We start from the raw sequence: 24,899 nt of genomic DNA on the forward strand, positions 1-24,899 counted from the left end.
TCAAGGCTAACCATCACATCAAGAAAAGTTCATTTCTGTACCAGAGTTCATACCAGAACAGAATACAGTGCACAGTTCATAATAAACCTACTCAAATATCCAACTCTTCTAAGTTGGAAATGATGATGTATTTAACACCTGCCCACATAAATGAAGTTACTGAATATTTCCATGCAATTAGTGGTTACAGCACTGATCAGCTTATATACAAATCTTGATCATGCAAAATGAGTTAGAATTTGGACTAAGCAAAAGAACCCAGGCCTGGAACTGCTTCACTGATTTTCCCCTAAACAACCAACCAAAGCCCAAAACAATCGCAGAGCACTGTATCCTCAAGAGGACGTGCAATCCAAGAAACTTCCAAACAGCTAAACTAAAACTCAACTTATTTACAAAACCATTACTTTAAATGCACCTTGTCATTCTCTGTGTTTATATATACAGATAATTTGATTATATCTGGGAGACAAACTTCAACCCATTTCAGGAAGAAATGCTTCCTTGCCCTCTTCCCATGCTCCATCTAATAAACACACTGCACACATTACAGGTAGCACATTTGAATGCATATTTTCAAATCCCAAGGATCTAAATTCTTTGTTAGGCATTTATGGTTTTAAATTCTACCAAAAGTGGTAGAGACTATCAACTTTTTCCGTTCTTCTTAACCTGCAACTATTCATTTGTTTTTCTGTAAATAAAGGTATTTTTTTCTAGGGAAGATTTAGCACAACTATAAAAACACTTCCTCAGGAATAGAAAACCTTCCTACAATTGAGCCATCTCAGTGTCAGAGGGGCCAGTTTTGATCCTAGCCACTTTATCTGTTATTTAAACCTTTTTGGGAAGCAACACTTCACTAAAAATAGCATAAACTCAATATTTTTACAGTTACACTGAAGCTTAATAGCACCACAGGGAGAAAACAGAAGAACAACTATAACTAGCTGTCCCATTCTAGACCTTCAGACAAATGAGACATTACAGACTAGGAAGTTTTCCCACCTCCTGTTCAGTAGCAAAAAAAAAAAAAAAGAGTTTGAACAAGTAAGAGTTTAAATCCTCATTCAAGACAAACATAAATGAATCTTCTCCTGAATATTAAATGCAACATATGAAAACATCTACTGCTTAAATCTGCAATGTAAACAGAGGTCTGCATGCACTGAACTAATTCTGTAATACACTGCTACATTTATGAAATTATCAAGAGCAATACAATTCTCATAAGCATTTCAGAAGCAACACTTTGATTTCTGTTTGTTTTGAGTTTAATAAGGTGTTTCTTACCCATTTGCGCAGTTCCACCAGTCAACTCACTTATCCCTTCACACCTCAAATGCCTTTCAAAACTACAGAACCAGACCAGTAATACATCAATGTTCCACTTGAGATATATTGGCCTAAGTTTTGGATAATAATTCTCTTCCTGAAAATCAGTTTAACTTTCAACAATAATTCTACATGAGCACTAGTTTACTTTTAAAAAAAGTTAAAATAATGCCACAATTTTTTTAGATTAGACAGAGATTATACTATACAATATATTGATTATAATGTCAGTTACTTAATACAGAAGATTTAAAACCTCCTTTTCCAAATTTTGTTGGCACCATTATGATGGTGTAACTTTGTTACTGAAATGGGCTACTTCCAAAGATGCAGTTAATCACCAACTACTTGAGTTAAAGGAGGGCCATTTTTAATCATGTTAAGCAATGCTATCTGAGAATTATGACTTGGGATACAGCCTGCACTATGGTATCATCACTCCTAATTAAGTTCTTTCCTCTACACCACACTTAGCTAGTGTATGGGGCACAATAGGCTACAACAGCCCTAGCTTCTGCACAATTGCACACTTGTTTCAGTCTTGTAATTCCTTCTCTCCCCAGCAGCCTCATAGTGGCAGCAGCAACACAAAGCAGGTAAGTTGCTCGTCTTACAGCAGATACCCCACCAATCTCAAGTAACGTTTCATGCTTTTTGCCTCCTTCTCCTTCCCTTTTTACTTTGCCACACTTGTTTAGTTCAATTTTTGAAGCACTTCTGAGTTACTTAACTTTTAACATGACCTGCAAATTCATTGTGAAACAAGTTGAAAACTCATGTAATGTTTTCCCAGCTTCTCCAACAGTTCTTTTTTACTGTCTTCACAAGTCTATTTTTCAAAGTTTTGTGATGTTTTCTGTCTTACAGTTCCATTAAAACAGTTGGGGGTTTTTTGTGGTTTTTTTTTTCTTCCCCTCACCCTTAAAGTCATCCTGCTTTTGCTTCTCAAGTCTTAGAATGCAATTTGCAGATCAACTCAGAGAAAATGCCATTTACCACTTACCAGTAGACATTGCTCTTTCATACCTGAGCCAAGAGCATGAATTCACCACACAAGGAGGCAAAACACATGTGGGAAGCAAGAACTCTGACATCACCAAAGGCTAATATTCTGTGAGCAAAAAGTTCTGCCTGCTCTAGACTTTCTACCAACAGCGGATGTAGACATGGTTTTAACAAACACTGGAATCCAGAACAGGAAACTCCAGCGGGTTCATTTATTTGTTTAAAACTAGAGACAAAGGAAATAATCTCATATGGCATGAAAACACAACACCCTTGCTAGAAAAGGGAGTTGCACATTTTACTGTCACAGAGCAAGTCAGTGATAGAACTAAAATCACTAGGTTCTGTCAAATAAAACTCTTGCTCAGGTACAGTGTTTCTATGCAGTATATCTGAGGTTTTGTACTTTGATACTTACAAATAGCTGCATTGTCTTATCTTTACATTTTATAGAATCATAAAATCATTATAGGTTGGAAAAGACCTTTAAGATAGAGTCCAACTGTTAACCTAAGATGGCCAAGTTCAACAGTAAACAGTGTTCCTAAGTGCCACATCTACACATCTTTTAAATACCTCCAGAGATGGTAACTCAACCACTTTCCTGGCCAGTCTGTTCCAATGCTTGGCAATTATAAAGAAATAATTACTTAATAATTATTAATAATAAAATGCTTGATTTTGCAGTGTTCCATAACAGCATTGAGCTTTACTCTAAACATGCCTTTTTTTAAACAGTCCTTTAAAAGTCTAAACCAATTCTCTCACTAACATCTTCATCTTACATTTCCACATTCTTTCTAATTTAGAAATCCCATTACAAAGCGTCCACTAATAAAAAACTCGGGCCTCATTCTAGTCCCTATCTGGTTAATGTGTTTTGTGTTGTTTTTGTTGTTTTGTGTTTGTTGTTTTGGTTATTTTTCTCCCCATTATAAGATCCTTCATCAGTACAGATGAGTTTATCTATGCACATTTTGTGCCTCTTTCCATTCAATATAATTTGCCCAAACAGCTCTTCAGTCTAAGGAAAATTATAACAATAATGCTTCCTTTTTCATCAGGGAAGAGATGTTCCCAACTGTATTAAGACCATTAGGAACAGAACTAGAAGAGTACAGGAGAGCTACGATCTATAAATGAATCAATATTATGCTAGGTTTAAGAGTACTGTAGGTGATCTTTTAAAATGTGATTGAGAAATATCACCATTCAGTAAATGGTGTTATATGCTTTTAACTGTGCTAATACAATTTTACCACCTTCTGCCCCATTTTGGATAGGAATACAAATATTACCATTAGAGAGCTCTAGTGTTTGACCAGCTTGCATGGCTAAGTATGTGAGGTATTCTTACAAGTTGCAAGCCTGAAGTCAGTGTTCTCATGGCTAGAATTACCTATGGGGCTGTATTTCCCCTCTCCACTTTTATTTCTGTTGCTACAAAAAAGCCCTATTAATTTCTGATTGTTTCAAGAATTCTAAACATTCATAAAACGTTTTGTATAATGCAATGTAAGTTCTTTCCTTCAGAAGCACCTGTCAAGCTAGACATAACTTCAGTTCTTTCACAACGTCAAAGACTGTAAATCTCAGTTGTGTTTCTAGGCAAGTAGAGAAGTTTTGCCTCGTAGCTATATATCCTTTGAAATACAGTGAAACTAACTCTAATGATTCAAAGGATTTCCTGAATTAGCACTCCCCTCTCCCATTCCTTTTGTAAATATTATGCAACAGAAAAATTCCTCTTTAAGCCACTGGAATTCACATTGCTCAACTTCCTCTTGATTTGCCTCGAAACTCAGTTGCCAACCAGAGATCTCTCTCACCAAGAGCTGCTCCTGCAGGCTTGCTCACTGCTTTCACATTACATGCAAAAAAATAGTTCTGAGTAACAGAATAGTATTTCCCTAATAATAATTATTTAAAAAACCACCCAGACAGAAGCTTTCTTGCTAAAAAAGTTGATAAAGAAAAACCTACAATCTTCACAGTAAATAAAAATGCCAAGTTTCCTTTGTTCCACTTAATATTCCCATGTTTTGGACTTCTAACTCAGTCTTTTAAGGCCACAAGTGAAACGGTTCTTCTCAATTCTTATGTGATTCACATGAATAAATAGTGATATCTGCAAATACCAGTATAGTGAAATTATTTTAAGCACTCAGTTACATAATACTTTCATGTATATTTAACTTGCTATTTAACATTAGCACGTAAACATTAATGTATACTTAAAAGTACACATAAAGCTTCCAAGTCTGAAAGAGTAACTACGAAAGACATTGGTATTATAAAATGTCTACAACATCCCCCTTAATTTTAATACCAACACCTATCTACTCAGACATGGGTAAAATCTAGTTAAATACTGACTGCTGAGACACAAACAGGAGAATTTCAGCTTATTCAGTTGCATCTGGAATACTTCATAAGATCCAAAAACACTACTGTGTATGATTTGAACAGTAACTGTAGAGATGATTTAAAAACTTGCATATTACATGTAAAAACTTACCAGAATCAGCTTAAATTGCATCAATGCCCTTTCAGTTCTCAGTTATTGTGAGTGTACAGAAGATACCATTTAACTTCACTCTTCTTTAACATTATTTTGTATCTTTGTGCAGCCTATCATTTCCACTCAGATTGAATTTGACCTGCTGTTCACAATGCAGTAACACTTCACCTGTGCTTCTTTTCACTGTAACCAGAAACTCACATCTGAACTATCTAGAGATGGTCATCAGCATGCTTCTCATTTATGCCTAGACAATGCAGTTCAAACAGCATTTGGAACATAAATTACATGGCTAGTACAGACTTTTAGTCAAACAGGACAAGACATACCGACAGGCTGCTACCTTGCTGCTTTTACATCTTTACAACATTCAAGTGTTGGCTTTTACACCAAAACAATGCAGCCAATCACTTCTTGGCTAAATCTAGTATTTTAACACTTATTTCTAACAGATAAAGCAGAAGCTCTTGCCTCAAGCGCAACAAAGAGGACACGCTGATTACAGGTAGTATCAGCTGGGAAGACAGCCTCCAGATCCCGTTCTTTTCAGTTTCGGAGTTCCACAGAAGAGAAGAAAACAACAACTCCAAAACAGGTATGCTGACAGTATTATGCCAACATCCATTATTTTTAAATAAAGCTTGGTTAACATCTAGCTTGAAAAAGAACTAGGTCTCTCTATTCCTATTCCCAAAACAACTTAAAGCTATATTTATCCAGCTTGAGGGAAATGAGTATTTGATTCAGTCTGTTAAGGATCTTTTCTCTGTTTATGGGAGATAGCTTCAGTTAAGAGTTAATGGCAGTTATAACTAGCAGAGGAAGATTATTATGCTGAAGTCACTTGTTAAAGTTTACCAAGTATATTTGTTCCTCCATATGAAGACTGTTTTATAAAGCTATGTATATTCCCTTAATTACCACAGAATTTCAACTATAGCTTTTTCTACTTCAAGAGGAACAGTCTGTCAAACACTGTTAGATACACAAAAAGAGCTATCTTCCATTTTCTTGACCTTTAAGGATGGCTAACACCAAGGACATAAGATTCAGACATTACATATGTAGGAAATCAACAACTCCATACATTACCAGGAAAGCAAAATCAGACTAAATCAGTGTAGTAAAGTTAACACCTTTCCTACTGCAATTAAGATATCTATAACCACTTACCTCAAGCATAGCCTCTTTCGGTGGTACAGAGAGTGTGCGCTCCTCACATGAGGATGGTTTGTGAGTGGGTGGAAGATCAATCCTATAGTAAAGAAAGAATGAAATATGACATGCCATGTTTGTCAAGCCCAAGCGAATGGTCAGTTAAATACTATATTTTAGCTGCCAAATCATCCAACACACACTCAGGGGCACACAACTTTCAGTCAGCAATGACACATACATGAAATAATGTTAACACACCCACAACCAACAATAATTCAGCCACACTTTTTGTAGAAAAGTACTGTCTATAATTAGTTATTTATTCCATAAGGTGTTAAGTAGTCTGAACCCCTCTTCCCTTCCTCCCGCTCAACTAAGTAGGATTAGGGACTACTGATCTCTATTATCATTTCTAGGTTTCTTCATTTTACACACGTATCAGGACAAATCTTACTAGACTTTCACTTCTGCAAAAGCGTAGTCAATTTGCTCTCACGTTAGACCTACAGTTATGATAAACCAATATTCTGTGGCATCAGTCAAGATGAACTCCCCTGCCCTCCAGTTCAACTGATGAACAGCTTTCTTTCAAACAAACTTCTGAAGAGATGAAGAACTATATCACTTCTGAAGTCATTCTTAGCTTCCTCATTTCTTTCAGAAATGCAAGTGATTTTACATTTGTCTACTCTGAAAATACAACCCTGAAATTATGGCAGCTGAACAGCTGCTAAGGAAACTCAGACATTTTAAGTCCCGTATAGAACAAATGCATTCTGCATATTGCTTTTAATTAAAAAAAAAATCCAATACATACTCACACTTTGTCAAGATAGGATGGCCTTTTTTTCCTTGGGGTCAGCAGCACTGTCACAAAGATGGTAATGATAAAAAGAGCAAGGACTGCTCCAATCACAGCCCCTGCTACAGCAACAGAAGATGTCTGCTTAAATGGTACATCTGCAATGTGATAGCATAGATTACACCTTCAAGAAGTTCACATACTTTCAACACTCAGATAAGCTATTTCAGTGTTGCTCCAAGGAATGTTTCTTCCTTCCATGACCAAACAGAAAGCCTCATCCTGTACTAGCACTCTTGCAGTCTTGGCTCCATTCGCCCAATCAAAAATTTGGTTGGATTAAGAAAGCCTATGAATCATTAACGTAATTTCAAAAGTTTAATTGACTACTTTTAGCAAGTACTATCTGCCTGCTTTTATTTTTGATTTCAAGGTAAGATGAAGTTACAGAACACATGCTTTGCACTTACATGGGCAAATGAGGTGTTAATTCAAAAAGCTAGACAACTGTGGCTTTATTGGCAATCTTTGTTTAAAGCCACTGAAGGCTGCAGAAAGGAAAAAGGGAAACTCAGAGTCCAAGGAAAATGATAATCTACTACAAGCAATGAACATACAAACTCACAAATACTTTACTTGCACTTATCAAAGCGACTCATCTATCATCTCTAGGACTTCACACTTCAGCTACAAGTAATTTTTATGAATGTTTTTTAACAAGAAGAGAGAAAACCTTTTTTATTTTTTAAAGCATTTTTTCTTTGAGCCTCAGCACTGTCAAATCTAATGTTTAACAGCTCTGATACCAAATTAACACACCTGTCAGTCTTTAAAGGTCACACATTTCACTATGCTAGGAATTCAAAAAGTTTTGAATCTCAAAGCTGCATAATTTAATTCAATATCATCAGTGTTTCAAAACTAGCAACACAAGACTTATCAAAAAGTTGCACAACTGGAATAATTCACATTAGAGTCGCCAAGACTTTTACCTGTAAAACATAGGTAACACACAGAAATAATGCTCTGATCTACATTGATTACTGGATCAGAAAGGCAACAGCAAGCAAGTTTAAAATTAACAGAGCAGTATACTTGTAACATATTTCTATTGCAATTTACTTAAGCTATTCTTCTTTGGAAATTATCATATGCTGTGTTTATCCAAGCACCACACAACTATCTCCTGTTAATCTCTCACCAAAGGAAATTTTAGGAGCCTTTCCAGCTATATATTGTATTCACAGGTCAAAAAGCTAAAACAAGTATCCAATCAGTTTATCAATTACTCAGAATTCTCATGCTGTTCTGCCTGTATGCTGAAAAGGCATCTTTTTCTCATCCTTCATTTCTGAATTAAAAAAACAACCCAAAAAACCCCCCAAACTCCACACACAAACAAAAAAAACCAAAACCCAAATCCAGAACAAAAAAATCCAAAACAAACCCAAACACCACTTATTTCAAATCCGATAAAAGAAGTCCCATCCTCTCACTGCATATGAAATACCTGACAGCAATGCTGCCCTGGAATCACTCATGCAGGTATGTTTAAATAAATTGAACAAAACTGAAATAAGCATAAAAGTCAATACATTAACAACTCGCAAGAAGCTAATTTACTCCAGAAGATCAATGTAACATAGCACCTTCACTGATCATTTTTTTTATTTCACAAAACGGCTATCTTGACATGAGCTCCATTTGTCTGTCAGTACCAGCTTATATACATAAGAACAACTTTTCCCATTTTCTCCTCAAGAATGAGCATGTCAAGCTGTGGAAGGCTCACTTAACCACTGCATTTTCATTGGCTTACGTTTCATGTACACTAGGTGGTCTCTTGCTCAAGTGAGAAAGCTGCAGGTAACCAATATACACGAGGTCCAGAACTCATGAAGATGCCTTGGTCTTGTGATTACAACTTCATCAGAAGAGTTTCTTGACTGTTTCATATAATATATATTTTATATATATTAATGTATTCATATTCATATCTTTACAGTGCCTTTTTTCCCTGGCAAATTCTGCTATGATGTTGAAACATCAAAGTACTATACTTTCATTGAAAGTGCAGGTACTGAATCCCATTTTGTGTGAAATGACAATCGCCACCCATTTACCTCTGAACACTAGGAAAACCAGCAATATCCCAGCAAGTGTAGCAACATACAGGAACTGAAGCACAATTACCCCAGGGCTCACTTAATTTGCTTCTCTGAACTGCCTTGGGAAAAGAGCAGGCACAAAAATTCTACCATTCTATCCAATTCTAATCATCAGAAACCCAAACCAACATGTCAACCTTAACAAGCCAGAGAGCACCTGAGAGATTCATGGTACCACCTACACAGCATTTAAACCACCAACTGGTCAGAAAGATGAAAATTGATTCATTCCAAGAAATAAGGTTAAAACAGAGCTACAGCAATTGAAAAAAACTCAAACTAACAAATTAAAGAATGCTAATACTAAATAGTCTATTAGCAGTGCCTAAAATGAAACTGTTCAGACAGCAACTATCTCTTTATCTATCCTTCTCAGGGTTCATATTTTTAAAAATAGTTTTTAAAGACACTTGTTCTATAAACTTAAGGTGTCCAAGAGGAAATGCAAAAAAGCCCATCTTAAATACTTTAGTTCCTTCTACCCAGACTCTGGTTTTATTATGCTTTTTCATCTTGCATTTTAAGATTATCTGTCAAACATTTTTGAACACTACCTATGTTCCAGAATGTAACAAAAAGTTTATTCACACAACAGCCATTTGTACTTACAATCAATTCTTTTTACAGCAGACATAATGTACAAAACATTGCAACATGCATAAATCCTATTTCTATTATCAACTTCAACTCCAAAGCATTTAAACTTCTTAACCCATAGGAATTAAATATATATATATTTTTTTGAAGTCAAAAAAATCCACAGAGACAAAAGCAAGATATCCCATGTGGAAAACAGGATTATGGTTATGTTTATTTTTAAGTAACACCATCTTTTAAAGATGATATATCAAGTATTTTTCATTTGAAGAGAGGTATGATCTCTTTATTCCAGAAATAATTTGGATCAGAACCTTCTACTAGAAATGTAACTCCTTTCCTCGTGTTTGCACTCAAACTACAGATACACACAGTATCATTTGCTATTGTTCTTGAGACTTTGGTCAATCATGTATCAGTACTCCATTAATCCAAACACGAATACAAGTTGTTTAGGGTTGCTTTTCCATTTGAATTTCAAATAAAGCTGTTGTCTTAATCTTTTTCAAAGACATGCAGTCATGTGCAATCACAGTGTATTGTCTACAACGCTCAATACAACTATTTTTGTGAAGCTCTAAAAGCTGTAAGCTACCAAAGATCATGAGGATAGAAAAGAACTTCCAGCATGAATGCTCATAAAGCAGCTGTAATTATGCAGCCTACTTCACTTTAAAGGTAGAGATATTTCCCTTTTCAGGTCTCAAATACTAATAGCCTTATCAGCTTCATTTTCTCAAGCTAAACACTTAAAAATGGCACTTCAAAGGATCTACTATTTTAATTATGAATTTATCATTGTTCTGTAATTCATCTAAAGTTATTTCATTCCTCCCTACATTATCAGCAGAATTAGCTTGGTGAACCTGCTCAAGACAAAGTAGAACTACTTCAGATGTCAAATGAGATGTCCTACGTACAATGCATACAGTGTCATTTTAAAGAACAAGAACATGTTGTTAAATCAGTATTGATTATTTGCAGGGAAAACAAATCCAGAGACTGCACAATTTATCTAAACTCCTGTTTCATAGATTCTGTAGTTGCACCATTGAAGAGTGTGTTTTGACTGTATCAATTAGCAATACAAGTGTCCACTACTAATCATCTGAAATTCTAGTTATCCTCTTCAAAGCAAGCATTGTAACTTATTCAGAAGCAGCGTAAAACCGCTGTTTTAACTTCTGGTCCTAAAAGTTCTAGCAAATGCTTTGACACCTCTTAGCATGCTTAATGTTTATTGGCACCCAAGAAAATAAGCAAATTCGAATTAGCCTCCAGCTTTGAAATCTATTCGAGCTGTCCTCTTAGCTGTATCCAATTCTCCAGCTTTCAAATTCAATGTTAATATTCCCACCAAGCCTCAGAAACGGGTCTCTAAAACTGTACCCTGTGTACTTGCAAAAAGTATCGTATTCGTTAATGAATTTTGACATCCTGCCAATTACAGGCCTAACAAAATATCTTACTGTAGGTATATACACACACTAATATAAGCTTTAGAAATCATTGACTATTAAAAAAATAATTGTTACATTATTCCAAGCCTTTGACCTGTTTACACCATTACTCCTCAAAATTTTGTTCATAAGTTAGTTTCAGTGCAATGACTTCTTTTAAGGTCATAGTTACAAGGTGGCTCATTAAAATGCTAAGAGGTATTCATTTTTGTCCAGAAAAACCTAAAAATAAAGCTTTGATTCTGCTGTAACAGATTAATTGGTAAAGTATTCGCTATACAGAAGTGTTAAGTTTACCGTGGATGGTATCTGGATTGAAGTAATTAACTTAATCTGAAAAGTAAATGCCCCAAGAGATTATATTTAATCACTATCTTAGATAAACTTCTTTTTAAATCAGAAAGCCAAGACAGCGACTTTTTATTCTTAAACAATTTTGAATGGCAGCTTTAATTTAGCCTTTTTTACCTCTGACAAAGACCAATATAAGCACTCTGTATTAAAACTCAAATCTTAAACAGTAGTACAGCATTGGGAAAGAAAGCAGCTCAAATACATTTTCCCCAAATTCAGTATTTCCATTTGTCAAGTCACAATACAAAAACCTTCAAAAAAAATCAGCTTCAAAAAGTTTATTCCTCCTCTTGTGTAAGTATAAACAATCTGAAAGTGATCAGCCAATGAAATGAACTGCAGGTACATGTTTAGTTTTCAGTGGTTACTACACATACCACTCCCTCCGAGATATTACCGAGCCATCTATGTGAGAAACAAAGTCTTCTTCATTGTCATCGTAACATTCACCACCCATATACTTCATTCCCAATGTTCCACCTTCATAGTAATCCATTGGTCTTTCATAGCGTTCCTGGTACCTGTTAATATTGTCTATATTGTTCCACTCTGGTTTTTCAGGATCTTCTAAATAATCGTTAGATATCAAGCTGTTCATTGGATGCTTTATTTCTTTCTTTATACTGTCAGGGTAAGAATCCACATCATCTGACTGAAGAACATCTATTTGAGACTCTTTTTGCATATCTGATGGTGGAATGTAGTTCTTAGCAAAGTAGTCACCACGGAACGTCCGTCTTCTCCTATAGTAGATAATTCTAACCACAACACTGACAAGTATGAGGAAGAGCGCCCCACCCACCGCACTACCGATGACGGTACCCCAAGAGTCTTCCTGCATTTCTGGCAAGGTTGATGTTGGGAAATCTATTATTCTAGGTTCTGTTGCTAAACCTGTGATGCCATCAGTCGAAGGATGCCAGGGAACCGTGGGCAGTCGAGTAGTAGTAGTAGGAGGATCTAATGGAAAGAGCAAAGAAGTAGACAAGACACAGAAAAGGCACAGAATGTCAATGCAAGCTAAATCAGTTAAGGGTTTATAAGAAAGCAAAGTTGATGGGTATGTTCTACAAGAATAGTTTTTCATTCTCAAGTTCATGGCGCTACAAAAACTTTTACACTTTCCACAAGCTTTGAACTAGCTTCATTACATGTGGTTTTGAGCTATGCTGCAGCAGGATAGAAAGTATAAGGAGAAAATAAAAATTATCTTTAGACATCTTGCCCTCCTCAAAGCAAGGAGATGCATCTTTTCTGCTCAGATGTTCGTTGTTCATAGTTCATTATTGACCTTCCCTATGGAAGAATGCTGTCTGTTAGAAAAAACGCAAGCAGTCCTCTATCTTTCCAGTCAGCAGACAGAAATACTGGATCAAATTAATTATGTCACAGAATCAATTATTTCACATTAAATCCCCATTTCAGAAATTGTTCAGGGCACCGAGTACAAGAATGAAAAACTATGAGTTGTGTGCTCAGTTAGCAGCACATGAACTACTGATTTTTTAAGCTATTCTCTCCAAAAACATTTGTTGCATTAATACAACTTACTCAGCTTCACCTTGGGATTAGTGAAAGAAGCATAGTTAAATGGCATGTATTAATCTCAAAATAACACTTATGTTGAGCAAGGAGCTTTCAGGATCTTAAAAGAAACATACTGGAACATTTGGAGTAAAAATGTTTTCTGTGCATTCTTTCTAAAAGCAGTTTGATCCCTCATGCACAGAGATTTCCATATTCATTCCTCAATATGACATATCAACTGATTTCATGTCAAGTTATGCAAGTAAGCAAGAGATTGTCAGATACCGAGTTTCTCTAGCACTCAGCTTTTTCCTTTGTTCTTTAGGTCTACTGGAGATGTGTGCATTTGTATTGAAGAGAAGGTTCCAAGTGATGGGTTGATGACACTGAGAAAGCCTCCTGAGATTATCCCAGTCAATCGCAACGTTACATGCAACTTCAGTTTCTATTTCTGTGCTGCACTGAGTAAAACTGGCTTTTCACCTCACCCAATGCAACCTAATTTTTAAATCAGTAAAGCAACAAACGCTAAACGTTATTATATCTTGAATCTTTTAGAGAGAATATTCCGTGAACAGTCAGGTAGCTCATTATGTCATGTTATTTAGTTAAATGTCCACAAGCAAGATTCATGGAACTATTACTACTATATTTGAGAGGCATCCTAAATTCACCACCACAAGTAGTAAAATAGATGGAACTGGAGATTTGTCAAGCTTCCAGTTATTTGTCACATCAGAACTTTAAAGATTCATAAATATGACTTAATCTTACTTCTCAGAGATGGCCATACAATTATCTCATACTAGACAGAATTGCCACATTTGTCATGATCACTACAAATCATACTTTAGGCTGCACCTCTCTGCTGAACACAACATTTTCAGCTTGACATAGTAAGTAAAGTCTTATACAGATTTTCAAAGCACAGTTATATTACTTGGCTATGTAAAAGTGGTGATTTGTTAGGGAGCTATATATAAATGAAATTAATTTGACAGAAGACAGAAACTGAACAAGGAAGATGCACTACCAAAATGAACAAAAGGATTTCACATTATGATTTTAGTAAAAACTGATTTAAAGTGAGTTTTATTTAACAAAGAAGTAGAGATTAAGGAATCCAAGTTAACCAGGGTTCCCATGTCCCACAAATCCATAGCTCAAGAAGTTAAAACTCAAAAACCTCTTCCTTGAAAATGAATTTGCTTTAGACACAGGATTTGTTAGCTTAAAAAACAATTTTGGACAGTACCAACAATATCTTCTTCCAGGCTACATATACTTTCTTTTTGGTAACTGTAATTGTTCATCTATTTCCCTCTTAAGGCATCCTCCACAACCCACAATATAAAATACACATTCACAAGTATGTAGCATCTGCATCCTGGCAAGTTTAAACATCCCATATGCGAAATAAACACAGTGACAATTACATTCTATTATTAACACATTAAAATATCAGTGTTTTATGAGAAGCTTTTCTTTCAAAACTTCTGCTTCATCCACCAGTTGTCAGGTTGTTCAGCTGCATTATGTACAAGCACTAGTTAACATATTAATCTTAAATTCATTGCGAATTTATTATCAGTTCAGTGTTTGTTTACATGTATTCCTAGAATAGTAGAAGTATTCACACTTATGTTTCTATTTATGTTGTACCTTTTATTGTTGAAGAGCAACAAAATTGAAGTCACCCTACCTTGTTTGTAAGGCCAATAACAAATAAGAACATGTCACACAGAGCTTCCTTAATGTAAAACACGGTTGGTTTTTTTTGTGGGTTTTTTTTTTTTTTTACTTCCTGCACCAAGCAAGTTTACCAAATAGAAAACAACATTAAGACCACAGCAATGCCAGAGTTTCTTACCTCTACTACTCCATAACATTTTGCTTGCAAATCACATCTCAAATGCTATTTCCAAGTTAAGAAAATGCCATTCTTGTCTGTTGGTATGAAAAACGTATTCTTCCCACACCAACAAGCTGTTTAAGTGTAACATTTCACATCACCACCAATATCTGATTCTTTGAGTTCTTAATGCTTTCCACAAAACATTAAGCACCTAATTTTGATTTTAAGTTAATTGCTTCAAATGGCACTTTATTCAAGAGCATCCATTTCCTACTGATTATTTTCTTTAACATATTACTTATGACCCAGTGTTTAACGGCTCTCATCTCTTTCACTGATGGAGGCTTGTCTTGCACAAACCACAACATATCCAAGTATCCATATAGGCCCAGGAAGCTGGAAGCAGCAGAAATTCTGAAAAACTTTGGGTTTACATTAAATGCATTTTGATTTTCATTTCTGTGTCTTACTATGCTCTGGACTGTGTTCAAATCTTTATTACACATACCCTGTAGTAATGGTGAGGACAAGTAAAGACTCACAAAAATTTTCTTCTATTATTACATAGCTACCACTCTTATTAAAACAGGATAGAAGACATAACTGAAGAAAGCAAAAATTTATTTTCTGGTATGAAGGAGTAAAACCATCAGCTCCCTCCGTATGTAAAAAGATGCCAAATTTTCCTAGTTTATTCCAAAGGCTTTGATAGTTTTCCACAAAGAAGAGCATGATTTGCTCTTTACTTCAAATGAAGCTCTAATATCTTCTCACACAAAGCCTCATGGTCCTTGTGCAGTATGCTTAGTTCTCCCTCTACTATTTATTTTCCAGGTGTTTCCCAAGCAAGTCCGTACCAACTTGCAACAGCTTCAGTTTGATATTTTTACTTCTCTTAAATGGTTATTCTTGATACAGCTTTCCCAGCTCTTGCAATACAAACAACTTATCTTGACTTTCTACAATTAAGTTTAGTAAAGACATCCAACTACATGATGTCTCTCACCCCCAAACACTACATATTCTCCCCCTCAATCCCCCTGCAGTACGTCCTTGTTCAAAAGTCCAGTGGCCAACTTTGCTTCCGTAGAAATTCAAAGCCAACAAGAAGCCAAGTGTCAAAGATGAATGGGCAAAGGGATGGATTGATAGGTCAGCCTTAGAACCAGACTATTTTGGATTTAGCCCACTATGAGGTATTTCAGGAGTAAGGTGACCAGCTCTATAATACGGAAGAAAACTCGATATTGGCACACACATGTTTTTGCTAAAATGAGTCACTTAAGCATTATAGAAACAAAGTTTTGGACGGTAAAGTGCTTTGGCTAGCTGTTGTGTATTAATACAGTTAAAGTCCGACTAGTTTCAAAAACCATTATAAAGTCTGTTTCTCCCCATGTGAAAAAATAAAACAAACCTCTTGCTATTCAAGATCCACACTTCGACTCCCACATCCTTTTCTTTGCCTTCTGCAAGAAAAGGGCCTGCTATCAATTACTTACAATCCAAAAGTGAGTCGGCTTTCCACAAATTACAAGACTGATGAGTTCTCATTTTAGAGTGGAAAGTGTCTGCCTGTATATAGACATATATATGTATATATTTGCAGAGACACACTTACCTCCACTTCTTTACGTGCTGTTACGGCTAAATTTCCCTTAGATGCAAAGTAGCTAAAACCTGAAGTGCTTGATAACTCTATGTAGTTGGGTATTATAAAAACAGTCCTTTCCTCCAACTTCTGAAAAGTTTGTCGCAACTTACTTACAACAGTGGGGAAAGTAGTCTTTTCATGAAAGGTGGTTTATTGAATGTCTGAGATTAAATTATTTTGAAATTTATTACTGTTTCTCCAGGATTATCTTCAGTTCGTTCCCCCCCTCATTTTAGCAGCATGATAGGTATGAAGACTGAGATCAGCCTGAAGTACCCAACAATTTCTTTCATCAGAGTCAATCATGCATTTTCAAAGTTCAGTGTACATTCACAGTTTCTAGCTGGAAGCTAGAATGCACCAAGCAGAACATTTTGGCATTTCTTTGTAACACAAGAGAACTGTTATTAACATAACCTCAAGCTTGCAAGGAATATTCAGGAATAATGTTGAAGGTTCAAAGCCTGCTATACCAGGCAGCATGCAAATTAGCAATTAGGATATTCTGGGAGCCTCTCTTCTCTACAAAAAAACCCCCAAAACTCAGTTTATCAATATCCCTCCTAATATACACTTTAGAAAATACAAGAGTGCCAGTATTCACAGTGCACTCTCAGAAGAGAAGTCTACATATGATGAAACAAAAGCAAAATCAACGATCAGTCTCTGCTACATTAACTCTAACTGTATCTTCTCTAACAAGCTGACTGGACTTACAAGTCCCATCTTCCTAGAATTGCCAGGATTGCTGGCTAACAAAGGCTGGCTTCACTTTTAATAAGTAGTAGTCTCTTCCAAAGGCAGTCATTTGAACAGATAAGAGGAAGCAAGTATATTCCAATCTGAATGAGAGTCCCACAGGTCACTTCTCTCTTGCAAATAGAGAAGGGGGAGCGTCAGTAAACAGTATGAAGGTGAGGGAACGCGGACTAGGTTACTGCAGAGATAGTTAAGTTACATTGCACTTGCCATAGGCTAGAACGTAAGCCATCACCACAGCTCGACTAGCATATATTTCTATTCTGCTCTATAAAACTAGATTCATTTTAGGAAACCTCATATCTCTTAAGATTTCATAGTTAGCTCATTTTAGACAGTTAATTAGAACTTACTGTAGTTCTTACATGTAGACAGTGCTATAATGGCCCGCAGTGTAGTTATGTCAGTCTGACTGAAACACCGTCCTTCATTCTAAAGATGCAGATAACTATCAAATAAAAACTGTGACACGTGGCTTTAAACACCCTGTACATTCAATTTTAGTCATACGTTTTCAGTCTCATCTAAACTCTTAAGTGCTCATATTTAGTTTTAAGTTCTTACGAAGAAGTCATCTATGTTTGTATCCTGTAACTGGCCAACATGCACGCTAACACTTAATTCACATAGCCAAGAGTTTAGTGAAGAGCAGCATCATCATACAACACCATAAAGTTTTATTTTTCATGTCTGTATTATTTTCCTTTTAAAAATATAATATATTAGCACTTATTGATCAAGCTACGCATTAGCTAATTTAGCTAGTCTATTACAGAAATCTGGAGAGCTTTACCTTACGTCATGCTGTTCTTTCAAAAAGGTGTCATAGTAAAACATTAATTACATTGTGTTAATAGATATAAGGATGTTTTCTAACAGTAACAGTGCTAAACAGACACACAAATTTGCCACATTATACTAAGTAGATCAGCGAGAATTCTGCATGAGATACTTAACTTTGTGATTACTGGATATCTGTATCCTGAGAAAAGGAAATGAGTAACTGGAGTACAACGCATACATTCAGAACATAACCCTAACTTCCTTAAAGCAGAGCATCTTTGACTTTTCTAAATGTAGTAGTTTCCCTTCCACTAACATGTGGGTTTTTTTAATTTGTTACAAAGTACTGTTTATTGCAGTCAGTATGTCGCGCCAAAACACAGGTTAACACTGGAAGTTCACCTACCAAGAGCAAGTAATAATCTCCGAAACACTATGGGAATGACCTCAACATAAGAATTTACACTGTAGTTACTGATGAGTCAGTTTAAATTCAAGTTTTATTGTAGCTTTCAAATCTGTACTTTCAGTAGCTTTTCACACAACCAAAAGGTATAAAATATTTTAGGTATCAACTGGCTCTTCAGTTTGCCATTTCAACCACCGACCAAAAATATTGTCTTTGCTGAAAAGTAAGACTTACCTAATATGTAGATAGTCTTCTGATCACTTCTCTGACCAAGGGAATTAGTCACCTTACAGATGTAAGTCCCAGTATAGTTGTAAGTCAACGGGCTGCTGAACTGCAGGGTATTGTTTACAGACAGCAATCCTTCAGGCCATTGTCCATCTAACCTAAAACAAAACAGTTATATTTCAACTGTGAATCTTTACAACTGAAGTTTAAACTAGATTAAAATATTTACATTAGTCTAGAGTGAACTTTTCACTGTGCTTTGACACTGTCAGTGGGTTTTCATTGGATATTTTCAGTGTCCACACTTAATATTTAATTTCTGTGCCAAGTCCTTTAAATGTCAGATCTGCTAGCACTAGTAGCAAGCTGTCTACAGATGACTATTACTGTAACTAAGAAAACATCATCCCAATAGAACTTGGAGGAACAATCCAACTCAAGCTCTAAGAACTAACAGTCACACTAAGATGCACTTATACTCCCTGTCAGGATTATCTGCCTGTTCTTTTGCATCCAGTTGAGCTATCACAATAAATACTTCTGTCAGTACACACTTAATATCAAAGAATCATTAAGGTTGGAAAACACCTCCAAGATCATCAAGTCCAACTGTCAACACAAGACCATGCCCACTAAACCACATTCTGAAGTGCTACAGCTAGATGTTTTGTTGAACACCTCCAGGGATGGTGACTCCACCTCTTTCCTGGGCAGCCTGTTCCAGTGCTTACGCACTATTTCAGTAAATATTTTTTTCATAGTATTCAATCTAAACCTTCCCAGGTGCAACTTGAAGCCATTTCCTCTTGTCCTGTCACTAGTTACATGGAAGAGGAGACCAACACCCACCTCCCCTCAGTTTCCTCTTGTCCAAACTAAATAATCCCAGCTCTCTCAGCTGCTCCTTATAGCACTTGTTCTCCAGACCATTCACCAGCTTCATCACTCCTCTCTGGACATGCTCCAGCACCTCAGTGCCTTTCTTGTGCTCCTGAGCACGGTAGTCAAGGTGTGGCCTCAACAGTGCCAGGTACAGGGGCACAATCACTTCCCTACTCCTGATGACCACAATATTTCTGATAAACTTGAATTACAGGACATTTTGACTAGGATTTCTGAGCAAGAGTTCACACAGTTTCTTTCCTCTCAGCTTGCCTCTTCTCATTCCCCATCACTTTTCCATCTAAATTACAGCACCGAAGCCAAATTTGGTGCTTGGTGATACATATGGTGAAACAACTGGTTAAAAAAAACCCTTGTTTCCAATCAACTGGCTTCAATAAATCTATCATTTCCCTGCAGCATTCTCCATATGAGTGCAATAACAACTGTGTAAGGACAACGGAGAAAAGGCAGAGGCACTAGAACTATTTTAAGAGAGCTGCCAATTTCCCATTAAACACCTACGTAATTTTGTGCCATTTGCACCCCCTTTTACTTTTATCTAAGTATCTGTTGGAACAATCCCAAGCACAAATACAGGCTGGGTGAAGAATGGCTCAAGAGCAGTCCCAATGAAAAGGGCCTGGGGGTGTCGGTTGATCAAAAAAAACTCAACATGAGCTGGCAATGTGTGCTTGCTGCCCAGAAGGCCAACTGAATCCTGGGCTGCATCACAAGAAGTGTGGCCAGCAGGGCGAGGGAGGTGATTCTGCCCCTCTATACTCTGCTCTCATGAGACTCCACCAGTAGCGCTGCATCCAGTTCTCAGGCCCCCAACATAAGAAGGATTTCAAGATGTTGGAGTGACTCCAGAGGAGGGCCACAAAGATGATCAGAGGGCTAGAGCACTACAAGGACCAGCTGAGAGAGTTGGGGCTGCTCAGCCTGGAGAAGAGAAGGCTCTGGAAGAACCCTATTGCAGCCTTCCAGCTCCTGAAGTGGTCCTACAGGAAAGCTGGGGAGGGACTTTTTACAAGGGCAGGTAGCAAAAGAATGAGGGCTAATGGCTTTAAACTGGAAGAGGGCAGATTTAGCCTAGATACCAGGAAAGAAATTCTTCACTGTGAGGGTGGTGAGACACTGGCACAGGTTGCCCAGGGAAATTGTGGATGCCCCCTCCCTGGAAGTGTTCAAGGCCAGGTTGGATGAGGCTTTGAGCAACCTAGACTGGCGGGGGGGGGGCCTGCCCATGGCAGGGGAATTGAAACTGAATGAGCTTTAAGGTTCCTTCCAACCCAAACCATTCTGTGATTCTATGAACTATTAACAGCTAAGCAGAGCTAAGCCAATATTCAAATGTGATTACTAGGTTTCAGTATCGTGGAAGCATTTAGCAAGTAAGATTTTATAAGTAGTACCAAGCAAAAAAGCCACCTGACACTTTAAATATGTACTCCAAAAAAATGTAGGTTCAAGACAACATTCTCATTGCTTTGCTGACAGTGATTATTACTCAGAATCGCTCCAGGCATATAAAATTGATAAAAGTGATTAAGCATGTGCTTCATAATTCATAGTATTAGTATTTATTTCAAAAATTGTCAATTGGTTTGAAAGCTCTATTCTGATAAAGTTTTCATACGTGAAACATTCTACAGTACTATCAACCATGTCACCTTTGCTTCTAAGGGATATTTTTTTCTGGTGTGGTAGCTGTATAAACTATGATAATTTGAAACCAGTATGATAGCACACTGTTTCAATACAGCTAGTTTCTATTTCCTTAAACACTCAAGCTGTCTTTTGCACAGAATTCCCCCCCACCCTGAAGGTCTTCATTCATCGGTATTACAGCTTCTTGGATGGGTTTTGTCATTGCTCAAACAAAAAGCTACGCTAAATTTTTTCCAGAAAATTAAGCTCTTTTAAGTGTTGGTTCAGTTTTAAACGTTTAAAAGCAACCTCTGAAGCTTCAAGTGCTTTAAATATCTCTAAATATCTGTATCTATTCTGGGATTGGACATAGAAGTTGTATTGACTAGTTCTTGCATAGATCTCAAATTCAAATCACAGAACTAAGAACCTAGTTCTGTGAAGAAATAAGCAGCACTGCTGGTGAGAGCCTGACATGACTTTTTAAAAATAGGAACTTTTATGAGTTGAAATCTCTCATCACACTGAATTTGAGCTAAGCATGGGAGGGGTATGGCAGTCCTGTGTAGCACATAGGTAAAACACACATTTTACTAAACCTACTTGAGTGCAGCCATGCCATTCTGACTAGAGTTAGCTGCAATACTGACTTAAGATTTCAATGGCTGCTTTTAGGATGGCATCAGTGATAGTAAAGTTTTGTTTTCCTGTGAAACTGCCATGAAGCAATTCCAAGGTTATCAATATAACATTTTCAAACTCCATTATGACTACTGTTTCTATATGCTAAATTATATCTACCACTGAAAAGGTAGGGAAATGGATTAGAGCTTCCTATCAGTAAATATTGCTGGGATTTTACAAACAGAAATATTGTAACATAGCTACATATAAATTTATACTGCCTTTAGGAAAGTTATTCCCATTGTTTCTACAGTCAACAAATCATCTTAGAATAGCGGTGTGTGTTTCTTTTTTTCCTTCACAGGACAGGTTCTGATCTATGCTGCTTTTTATTGTCTTCTGCCTCTTGCCCAAAGTACACCCATGGTGGCAAAAGCAGAAGAGTAAATTTGCATACGGCCCACCCAATCCATCTATTCATGATATGTAGCTGTTACGTAAGAAATTTGTGTTGGATTTTTTTTTTTTTACTGGAGACATATGTTCAAGACCTAGTTTCCATCACTATGCAAAACACCATACTTATCTGTCTTGGTAACTACTTGAGCATTTTTGAAAAACATGACAAATTCTGTAATCCAGTAAGCAGCATTTGCCATCTCAACTGTAGTTCCCAGATTTTAAAATGCAGATACAGAAAGGTCTGTTCTATTGCTTACAATCTCCTTTATATAATAATAAAACAGAGCAAATGACGTAACAGTTGGATCCTTACTAGATTTATTGGGCTTTGCTCTATATACTGCAAGATACACAATTTAGTCTACTTTAATTAAGATATTTATCCTGAAAGTAATGACAAACTGTTCAGGCTGGTAAATTCACATGATATCCACTTATCCATATTCATGCATACAACATATCTGATACCCTCCTTTTAAAGGGATGGATAATACCATTACAACCCAATACAAGTCATACCATCCTTCTTTTCAAAACAGGTGTTTACAGTAAAGTAAGAGATTATACCACTTCAATCATGTGGCAAGCCCCTTTTTATAAATATTTACCTGGTCCACATAAATTCCATAGGTAATGGATTTGCATCAGCATTACATCTGAGCTGAACGTTCTCTCTTCCAATGAACCAGTTTCCATCATAGCCAGTTACTGAAACTTCTGGGGCATCTGACAAAAAAAGATTTAGCCTATCAACAATCACAGTATTTTCTGTAAACACAAATTGTGTGTAACAGTCAGCACAGTGAAGCAGAGGGTGTTTTTTTGGTTTGGGTTATTTCTTGAGAGTTTTTTTTTTTTAATTTAGAAAAGAAAAAACACAATCATCAAATGTACGGAGAACACCAATACAGTTCCAAGCTACAGCATAATGTGCAGCAGCAGATTAGATCAGGAAGAGCAAGTTCCTTTAATCGGTGCAATTGGCCCACTGTGTGCTTTCAGCAAACCTACAGCACTTCAGAGAAGTGAAAAGAGTTCAGAAGAACAGAATCAGTTTAACGTGTTTTGGAATAGAGGAATGGTAGCTCAGAGCTACTTCTCACTAACAAGATACAGTAAAGGATCAGAAACAGCATTTTGAGAAGCTAGGTAATTCAGAAATTATGGTAAAAAAGTTTACAGATGCCAGTTAAAAAGGTTAACAGTTGTCCACTGGCATCATAATGTAGAATTATGTTGTTATGGCTCTAAAAAGCAAGGAGGCCACTTCACATAAGCCAGACAGACCTAGCTGAAGTGTTCAGAACTCAGAACAGAAGAACCAGTATGACCTGGCATAAGCTCCTACAAGCAGATATGGAAAAGTAGTTGCAAAGGTGTAAATGCAAGGGAAGACTGAAGAAAGACCAGAACAGACAAAATATCTGCTTGTCACTGCTGTTGCTTACTACACAATTTTGTTAGAAGTTCTGAAACATGCCTCAGCACTAATTTCTGATAAAAATAAGTTTAAGACCAACTTGCCCCCTTGTTTCACTTTAAATATGGAACTTCATTCTTATTCACTGTTTGAGAGACTAATGGAAACAAATAATCTTCACTTCCATTTCTGTATAAAAAACACTTCCATTTAGAACTTCGTGTCAATACTAATAAAAGCCAGTACTAATCACTGCCCAAATAAGCAGTTCTTTACCAAACAAAAGTAAACCTGCAAGAGATCCTAGTCAAACCAAAGCAGCAAAGTTCACTTTTCCCAGCCACTACATTTCTTCTAATTGAACTGACAGACTTCTGTGATTTAAAAACTTTTAAGCAGCACAGAGCTGAGACCAAAGGAAGACCTTGAAAATAGCTCATTTTGCTCATGAATGCATTGTCTAACAAAAACTGGATTACATCCCTACAGCTTAAATGTCTTAACCAGTTTTAGCTAAGCAGCATTGCAAGCCATCTCACCTCATATTCATGTGTTTTAAAGCCATAAATTTGTTAAACAAACCTGGTAGAGGTTTGAAATACATGAGCAATCTGAAACTGAGTAACAAATGTTAGGAACACTTATATTACATTTGTGTTTTCTTATGCAAATCAAAGTGAAAAAGGCTTAGTAAGTAATTTGAAAATAACTTACTGACCTCCATAAGATCTACTTCCAACTTGTCATCTCAAACATGAATCTTTGTTAGACTTCTTTTTTAATACTGCTGCGATTGTAAGGCACTATAAGCAGTTTATAGATCAACTAAATTTGTTATTTTGTCTGTAATCTTTTCAATGTTAAATATAAAAATTAGTAATAAGGTGTATCCACGAGCCAATATCCAAAACAAATGGTTGAAACATAATGGTATTCTAGCTTTGTGATTAGATTTTTTTTAATACAGAGATGCTATGTTTCTGCTCCTGCCTGACCTAACTCTTATCACACGCTTTTCTAAGCAGTTTTAATTTCCTTTGTCTTCCTGAAACAGTAAGTGCTCATCTCCTTCCTGTGAAAGGTATACACCAATAGAGAGGGTGGTCATAAGATAAACACTAAGTAGTAACTACCTTACAGAATACTTACACTGTATGTCCAACACATAAGGGTATCTTATCTCCTTTTCCAAAGCAGGGTGCCTCACAATACAAGTTATACGTCTTCCTCTTGCAAACCGTGT

At 36.4% G+C, this 24,899-nt stretch overlaps 1 protein-coding gene across 1 annotated transcript in view; it reads right to left on the bottom strand.

Annotated features, from left to right (window-relative positions):
* Positions 1-11,463: 11,463 nt before the first annotated feature.
* The window catches only part of LOC104541335 (nectin-3-like), a 23,188-nt gene continuing 9,752 nt past the window's right edge, over positions 11,464-24,899 (bottom strand). Inside the window, 4 exon segments of the mRNA XM_010185385.1 lie at positions 11,464-12,360; positions 18,622-18,773; positions 22,845-22,962; positions 24,806-24,899. The exon segment at positions 24,806-24,899 is cut by the window's right edge and continues 15 nt beyond it. Coding sequence (XP_010183687.1) covers positions 11,768-12,360; positions 18,622-18,773; positions 22,845-22,962; positions 24,806-24,899 — 957 coding nt within the window. The 3' untranslated portion in view covers positions 11,464-11,767.

This window comes from Mesitornis unicolor, unplaced genomic scaffold (genome assembly GCF_000695765.1).
Source record: "Mesitornis unicolor isolate BGI_N332 unplaced genomic scaffold, ASM69576v1 scaffold4360, whole genome shotgun sequence".
Classification (NCBI taxonomy): Eukaryota; Metazoa; Chordata; class Aves; order Mesitornithiformes; family Mesitornithidae; genus Mesitornis; species Mesitornis unicolor.